The following is an 8713-nucleotide window of genomic DNA, read 5'->3' as shown; positions in this document are numbered from 1 at the left end:
AGAGAGAGAGAGAGAGAGAGAGAGAGAGAGAGAGAGAGAGAGAGAGAGAGAGAGAGAGAGAGAGAGAGAGAGAGAGAGATAGCAGAGTCAAGCACAGGCCTCAGGACAGAAGAAAGGGAGTGTGGGAGGAAGGGAAGGAGACAGGGAAAGCAACAGTAAGGGAGAGAAGAAGCCATTGGCAGGAAGCCCACACAGAGAGGAGGAAATAGCTCTGAAAGGAGGATCAGTTTCCATTCATTTAAATTCTAACATCAACACATTGAGGGCACTGTGCTAGGCACTGGGAATACACAAAGATTAAATAATACACCCTCTAAGTGCTTACATTCTGTTGGTTGATGCACAACACATATACAGTTGTAATTGGTTGAGATGGAATACCCCTGAGCTGAGCTTAGAGGGAAACCAAGGATGGGAGCCATGGGAGGGAGAGGGGGGAGAGCATTCCTTACTGGAGGAAGGCCTGTATGTGCCACAGAAATGGGACTTGGAAAGTGTGTTAGGCATTAACTTCTGTCTGTCTCAGTTTCCTCAGCTGTAAAGTGGGGATAATAGCACCCACCTCAGGGTTGTTGAGAGGATCAAATGAGAGAATATTTGTAAAGTGCTCACAATAGTGCCTGGCACACACTAGGTGCTTAATAAATGCTTATTCCCTTCCCTTCCTCCTTTTCCTCCTCATATTGAGCATCTCTGTAGCATGCTAAGGTTTGTAAACATTTTACCAATATTGTCTCAATTTCTCCTTAGCCCTAGGAGTGGGATACTTTTATTAATCTCATTTTTACAGATCGTGAGGGTGAGGCAGAAATGAAGTGACTTGCCCAGGGTAGTGCTGCTTGAAAATGTGGGAGACACAGTTTTAAGACCAGGTCTTGCAGAACACTGCTCACCGGGCCACCTGACACAGCTGACTCCATGGCCTCTGTTCATTAGGGAACAGCTAGAACATAGAATTTTGGGCTTAGGGGAAAAAACAAGTGTCAGGCACCATGCTAAGTGCTCTCCTAATATTCTCATAATTCTGGGAGGGAAGGGCTATTATTATCAACATTCAACAATTGAGGAACCAGTTGAGGTAGGCAGAGTTGAAGTGACTTGCCCAGGGACACACAGGTAGGAGGTGTGTGAGCTAGCATTTGACCAGAGTATTGGTGACTTCAGGTCCACTTCTGGATCCACTGGGACACCTTGCCTCCTTTGCTTCTGTTCCTTGGGAAATAGCTGGAACATAGTCATAAATGGGAGTATTGTGACATAAATGAACAAGTCAACCCCAGCCAGATTGGAAAGTGGATAGAGCACTGCCCCTGAAGTCAGGAAGACCTGAGTGTAAATCCAGCCTGAGACACTTACTAGCTGGGTGACCCTGGGCAAGTCAATTCTCCCTGTTTGCTTCCAAAAGGAAAAATGGAAAGGGTCTTAAATGACTGACCCAGGAGTCCCTATTTAATTGGAAAATTAATGAACAGTCACTATAGATTTGTGCGCAGGGAAGTGACATAGACCTGTGATTTAGGGAGATTATTTCTCCATTTACAAATGTGTTGGAGAGGAGAAAGCCTAGAAGTTCTTAACATTCCAGAAAAGGTGAGGGGGGCCTGAATTGGTTTGGCAGTAGGAAGAGAAAGGGACATGTACAAGAGACATGGATAGGGCTTGTCAACTGACTGGACATGGGAGATGAGGGTGAGGAAAGGCCAAGGTAACTCCAAGGTTATTCATCTGGGTGATTAGGAGAATGGTGGAGAAACTGGAAAGTTTGGAGAAAGGAAGGGTGAAATTAGGGGGAAGATAATTCTGGACATATTAAGCTTGAGAAGCCTCCAGAACAGCTAGGGGGTGTTTAGCGGGCAGCTGGTGATGCTACAGCTCAGGAGAGAGATTAGGGCTGGGTATGTGAAGATGCTGCTTGAATTCTTGGGAGCTGATGAGCATTCCAAGGGATAGGGTGCAGAAAGAGAAGAGAAGGGGGCCCTGGATGGACACTTCTTTTTCTGAAAAAGAGGAGATAGGGAACAGACAGGAGAAAGATGTGATGAATTGGGGGAGGGGGATGGCTGCCAATTCTCCCTGAGTACTTAGGATTCCTATAACTCTGCTCCTGACTCTTGTGACATCGGGCTAGCTTCCCTCTGGGGCCTCAGTTTCCACATGTACAAGGGGGCTGAAACTCAATTATTTAAGTTATCTTTCAGCTTTAATATTCTGGGCTTTCCAGGAATGACCCACCAGTACTGACAAGCACAAACACCACACACACACACACACACACACACACACACACACATTGGGCTCAGTCCTCTCATCCTCCCTCTCCTCAGAACTCCTGGGGCATTGAGTTTCAGATGACCCTGAATAGTGGCTAAGGAAGGGGCTTTGAGATCCTGAAACTGGCCTTCTAGGCATTTAGGACTCCTTTTTGCTCCTTTGTCACCCCCCTGTGGCGATTTTAAGCATGACAGCCTGGACTCTTGAGGATCTGGGGTCATTCCAAGGGAGAGCAGGGCTCAGAGATGTCTGTTCTGGGATTGGGAGTGGGTCAGGGTTTCTTGATGTGATAATGACACCATGGTCCTTGTGTGTGTGTGTGTGTGTGTGTGTGTGTGTGTGTGTGTGTGTGTGAGAGAGAGAGAGAGAGAGAGAGAGAGAGAGAGAGAGAGAGAGAGAGAGAGAGAGAGAGAGAGAGAGTGTGAAAGATAGAGGGAGAGAGAGAGAGAGAGAGAGAGAGAGAGAGAGAGAGAGAGAGAGAGATTTTGAATGTTTTGAACACTGGGTGTGGAACTGGCTGCCTTTAACTGTGTTCCACAATGTTTGCCACTAATTTAGCAAGGGACTTGAATGTTGCTGTTTCTATGCCTATGTGTGTAGGGATCATTGATTATGTCTCTGTAACTATATGGTAAACGCTGGGTGTTATAATAGAGTGTGTGACTGCGCACATCTGATTGTGTGTGTGTGATGGTGTCTCTGTGACTGTCACTCAGGAAGTGTGTGTGTGTACGAGCACGCCTGTGCACGCTCGAGTGTTCGTGTGTGTGTGTGTGTGTGTGTGTGTGTGTGTGAGAGAGAGAGAGAGAGAGAGAGAGCAGGGCTTGAAGAGGCCCTAGGGACAGGGAGCAGGGGAGGGTGTGGGGGATCTGAAGGGAGGGGGGGCAGGGGCGGGGCTGCCCCCAGGGTGCTCTGGCAGCTGCTCCCTCCAGCCTCAGCCTCTGCCATTGAGGCAGAGAAGGAGCAACAGGTAAGAGCTTCTTCTTGCCCCATTCCCCTTCATTTGCCTTCTTTCTGTCCCCCCAACCACCCATCTGTCCCTCCATCCCTCTATCCTTCATCCTTCTCTACCCCATCCCTTCATTCGTTCTCCGACCCTCATCTTCTTGTCTTTCTATCCCCTCGTTTCTCCATCCAATTGTTCCCCATTGTTTTTCTCAATCTCTCTGGTCCCCTTCCTTCTGTCCCTCTTTCCCTCTGTCCTTCTCTCCCAGGAGTGGAAGCTCAAGGTTTGTTTGTGCTGGGGGCTGGGAGCCTGGATGTCTGGTCTCTTCTCTCCCCTAGTGCTGGCAAATGAGTCAGTGACTTGGAGCTGGGGGTTGGGGAAGAGTGGGGGCCTCCTGGTGAGGAGAAGAGGGGGCAGCTGGTGCTTAGCTCTTAATTAGACCCCCTCCCCAGGCCCCCTCTCCTCTCCCACCAGGACCTTAATTCCCTGTTCCTCTAGAAGTGGTGCTAATTGGCATGGGGAGTCCTACCCCCTCCTTTCCACCTTTTCCCCCACCTTGGCCCTGAAACTCAACAAGACATGAATATAGACCATCCCCACCTCCCTTAGCTGCAGGAGAATAATAGAAAATAGACAAACGGGGGGGGGCAACTGATACTGAGACCATCCCCCATCTGTTCTCCCCTTTATGTTCCCAATCCTATGTCCCATTCCCTATCTCCCTTCCTCCCTCGGAACCCTGTTCTTCATTCCTGTTTCCCCATTCCTCTGTTTTTAACTATCTTCTTATTTGTCCATACCATTCCCTCCCTGTATCCCCAACAACCACTTCCCCCATCTTCTTGCTCCTTCTGTCCCTTTATCCCTCTGTTTCTCATTCCTGTTTCTCCCATCCCTCTCTTCTCTCACCTTCCTCTTTTCTTCAATCCCTGTCCTTCATTTCTTTTACTCCTCTGTCCCTTCGTCTCCTTTTCTGTATCTCTCTGGTTTTTCCTATTTCCCTCTGTCTGTCTTCTCACTGAGTTTCGATTTTCCTTCATCCTTTTGTTTTTTATCCCTCTCATCCAACCCCTGTCTCTCCATTCCTCTGTCCCCTTCCCTGATTCCTTCTTTTTTTGCCCCTCCACTCTCTGTCTCTCTATCTTTCTCTCCCATGTTTGTTTTCTTGCATTGCTATCCCTCATCCTTGGTTCCCCATTCCTGTTTCCCTCCACCCCACCCACCCCTATTCTGCCCCTTGTCTCTCATCATTGACTTCCAACTCTATCCCTCTGATCCTCTTCCATTCCCGTTTTCCCCAATTCCTGTGCCAGGTTTCTTATTCCTGATACTCCATCCCTTGGTCCTTCATCCTTCTCTCCCAACACCACACCCCTCCACCCCTTTGCCCACCCATGCTTGTTTTTTCTCCTCCCTCCCATTTCCCTCCATCCCGCTTTTACCAACCCCGGTTTGTTTACATCTCATTCTTCTTCAACCCTGTCTTTCATCCCTCTATTCCACAACCCTTCTTTACCAACTCCCTGCTCCTCAATCTACTTCTGGCATTCCCACTTCTTTCAACTATCCCTCATCTTCATTTCTCCATTCCTGACCCTTCACCCCTGTGCCTCAGCCATCTGTCTCTCCGTGCCTGTTTTCTTTAATCCCTAACCCCTTCTCCTTTTCCATTCCTCACCCTTAACTCCTGTGCCTTATTCCTATGTCCCCTCATGATGATTTTCTTTCACTTTTGTCTCTTTTCTTTCTGTTTCTTCTTCCTGTTTCTCCCCACTCCTGTTCCCCATGTCTCTATCCTCCATCCCTCCATCCTTCATTCCAATTTCTCTCCATTTCCCTGACCCCATTCTTCCAATTCCTCCCAGCCCTCAGTTCCCTATCCTTTTGTCCCATTGTCTCCAGGGCATCTGTAGGAGCATTAACCCCTTCCTCACAACAACAATGTCCAACAACATGGCCAAGATCGCTGAGGCACGCAAGAGTGTGGAGCAGCTGAAGTTGGAGGTCAACATCGAACGCATGAAGGTATGTGCAGTTTGGGGACTGGGATGTGGGAATGGAGGCTAGGAGATAGGGGACAAAGGGATGCACTTCTCACATCTGGAGGACTTGCATTGACTAGTGGAGCCAGAGAAAAGAAGAGAAGGAAAAACACCTGGTGTCTGGCATAGTAAATATGGCTCTGGACTCGAAGACGGATAGGGGAATGGGTGGGAAATCTGCCTTAGACACTTACTCCTCTGTGGTTATTGGAAAGTATTGGTAAGGAAGACCTCTCAGAGTCTCAGTTTCCAAATATGGAAATGGGGATAATAAAAATGCTTGTGCTATCTGCCTTGAAGAGTTGCAGAGAAAAGTGCTTTGTAAGCCAAAAAGCATCTTGTGAAACATCTCATCCAACTGTTGTGAAAAAGATGCATGAAATGAGCTAGATGAAAGTATAACTGGATAGATTTTAATGGCCTGGACAACTTTGAAAGAGGTCTCCAGTAGAGTGCCTTAGGGATCTGTAATTGGCTTTGTAATGTTAAATATTTTTTTTATTAATGACTTGGATAAAGGCATAGGTGGCGTCTTTATAAAATGTGGAGATAATACAAAGCTAGGAGGGAAAGCTGACTCTGGATGAATGAGTCAGGATTCCCAAAGATCTTGACAGGCTAGAGCACTGGGTTGAATCTAGTAAGATACTAGTAAGTATCTAGTCAAAGAATCTAGTGAGATATTAGTAAGACAGGTCCAAATGAGTGAAAATAACAAATCTCTTGAAGGGGCTGAATATGTTTGAATTCATACTATTTGAAGATATAAATGTGTGTGTGTGTGTATATAAAGTAAAATATTGTAATTGGTTTCAGCCCAATGGAAATGTGCAGTGAAAATTCAAATAAGAGACCATTTCAGGGGATTCACTATCCAACCTAATAAGGACCTAGATCTAATTAAATAAGGATAAAAGGAAAGTTTTATGCTTAGGTTCAAGAAATTGATATCACTGATGGTTAAATGGCATTTGTCTGAAAAAAAAAATTGGGGTCATTAGTGGATTGAAAATTCAGTATGAACCAACAATGTGATATGGAAGAAGAAGGAGGAGGAGGAGGAGGAGGAGGACCTTGGCAGTTATTGGATCCAATTCCCTCACTTTTCAGTTGTGTAAACTGAGTCACTTGCCCAAGATCACATAACTAGTAAGGGTTTGATGAAAGATTTGAACTCAGGTCTTCCTGATTCCAACTTGGGTTCCCATCCTGCCTCTGGCATATCCTGGTTATGTGACCCAGGGTCAGGTACATAACTTCTCAGTGCCCCCAGGTAACTCCCCAAGGCTATACATTGGAGAATAGGTGAATATTTATGTTGGAGAAGAGTAGGCTAGGGAAGAGTGGGATGATTACTGTATCTGAATACTTATAAGTGGAAGAGAGACTAAGCCTATTTTATTTGTCCTCAAAGGGCAAAACTAGGAGCAAACAAGAAAATTCAAGCTTCACATAAGGAAAACTTCCTAATAATTAGTTCCATTCAAAAAGCTTTCATGGGAGGTAGTGGGTTTTCCCTCGCTCGATGTCTTGCAACAGCCAGGCAAGAGCTGGATGGCCATTTGCAGGGTGGGTTAAATTGGGGGGATACCTTTTATGAGCACAGATCTAACCAGCTGATCACTGAGGTCCCTTCTAATTTGGAAATTCTTTGCCACAAATATGAGTTCTTCCAAGCGGCAAGGACATTACGCGCAGGGATCTGGTTTGGAGTTGAGGATCTGGTTCTGGCTGTGTGATACTTTCCCTTTCGAGTCTCAGTTTTCCCATTTGTAAAATGGGTGAGTTGGTGCTGTGCACCGGGGCGGGGGAGGGGGAATGCTGGCATTGTCATCGGAGGGCCTAGGTTTGAAACCAGGCTTCTCCTCTTACTCCCTGTGTCATCTTGGGTTGAAATTCTGAACGTCAGTTTTCTGATCTCTAAAATGAAGGACTAGACTTGAGGCCCCCATTCAACTTCAGATCTTTGACTCCACGTGACTTAAGACCACCTCTCAGATCTCCTCCAGCCCTTAATCTTGTGGTCATGGGACAAAACAACTGTAGGTCCAAGCTGTCACTACTGGTTGTCTGTTGGCATCAGGAGTGAGAGACTCACGTCCTTCCATCTCCGCTGCAGTTTTGGGGTCGAACAGCGGGTGTCGCTGCTGGGAGGGGAGAGGCTGGGATTCCGGGCTTGGCCAAGTGGTGGCGCTATGGGTATCGGGACTGGGCGGGGAGCCTAGACCAGAGGCTCCGCCCGTGGGTGTGCCTGACGAGCGTCGGGGTAAGGGTGTATTCCCAAGCTCGGCCAAGCGGGGCGGAACTATCACTATGTCTGGGAGGAAGACTGCGATTCCAGCTGTGGCCATGCAGTGGTGCTGCGCCCCGGCGATCACGGCGAGATACTCGGTGTAGTTCCAGATTGGACCAGAGGGTGTCGCCCAAGGGAGCCCCTGCGGGCTTGGGTGGGAGGTTGGCTAGCGATGCGCTTTAACCCTTTACCTCCCGCCTCAGGTGTCCAAAGCTGCGGCGGAGCTGCTGGCCTTCTGCGAGGCGCATGTGAAGGAGGACCCCCTGGTGACCCCGGTGCCCGCGGCGGAGAATCCCTTCCGCGAGAAACGGCTTTTCTGCGTCCTGCTCTGAGCCCCCAGTCCCCTAAAAATACAGAAATAAAATGAATGACTTCTCCATCTCCTGGCTTTGGGGGAAACTGAGGCACAGGGCGGAGGGCGGGGAGGGCAGGGGATGGGGCAGAGATGTCGCATCCCTTCTTCAGCATCCTCAGCAGCCGCTGCGCGTGGGGACTGCCCATCCACTCCCCTCCCTCGGGACCATTCCCCGAGGTCAGTCCCCGGTCTTCTGCACGCCTGGCCCCCTCTAGGCTCCACCTCCGGTTACACTCCACGGCCCATCTCCCGTCCTGCCCCAAGCCGAATCCTGCGCATCGGCCGCCGCATCTGGGTGGGCAACGCGCTCACCCCAGCCCCCAGGGAGCTCTCACCGAGCCCCTGCATTGCCCACCCCCCCAAGCTGAGCCCTCGTATGCACCGCTCTTCGTTGTCTGTGCCCTCGCAGAGGGGGGGAGCTGCCAGGACTGAGACCCCCCCCATCCTTGTCTAAGGACCCGGGGGGCAAGTGATGGGCGCGCTGGGGGGAGGAGGGGATGGAGGCTCGAGCTGTGACAGCAGGAGGGGCAGGACAGAAGGGAGCCCACACTACTCCATCCCGGCAGCCTAGGTGGGGGCCAGGGGAAGGAGAGGGAACCGGAGAAGGGGGGGGAGGGGACAGGTCGTGGCTCAGTTATTAACAATTAGATTCGGGTCCCTGGGGTCCGCTCCTTCCTGCCGGGAGGACAGCGGAGCTGTAATTATATCTGCATCCCCTCTCGCCGCCGCCGGGCCGGGTTGCATCATGTCTGCTGGAGTCCCGGGGGAAACAGGACTGAGGCAGGATTCTGGGGGGGGCTGGGCTG

The 8713-nt window shown here is 49.5% G+C and overlaps 1 protein-coding gene across 3 annotated transcripts in view; it reads left to right on the top strand.

The window, feature by feature from the left end:
* The window catches only part of GNG8 (G protein subunit gamma 8), a 16174-nt gene extending 8243 nt beyond the window's left edge, over nt 1-7931 (top strand). For 2 of the 3 annotated variants that reach the window (XM_069089089.1, XM_069089087.1), the window contains exons 2-3: nt 5120-5242; nt 7756-7931. In XM_069089089.1, the coding sequence (XP_068945190.1) occupies nt 5159-5242; nt 7756-7884 (213 nt within the window). In that variant the 5' untranslated portion in view covers nt 5120-5158 and the 3' untranslated portion in view covers nt 7885-7931. Of the gene's footprint in view, nt 1-2691; nt 3242-5119; nt 5243-7755 lie in introns of those variants that run through there. The other variant, XM_069089090.1, reaches the window with a different exon arrangement.
* The last annotated feature ends 782 nt before the right edge of the window (nt 7932-8713 follow it).

This window comes from Petaurus breviceps, unplaced genomic scaffold (genome assembly GCF_028583685.1).
Source record: "Petaurus breviceps papuanus isolate PSGF00001 unplaced genomic scaffold, PetGlider_PUasm1.0 185, whole genome shotgun sequence".
NCBI classification, from domain to species: domain Eukaryota; kingdom Metazoa; phylum Chordata; class Mammalia; order Diprotodontia; family Petauridae; genus Petaurus; species Petaurus breviceps.
Note: the sequence above shows the minus strand (reverse complement) of the source record. Positions and strands in the feature narration are given on the sequence as shown.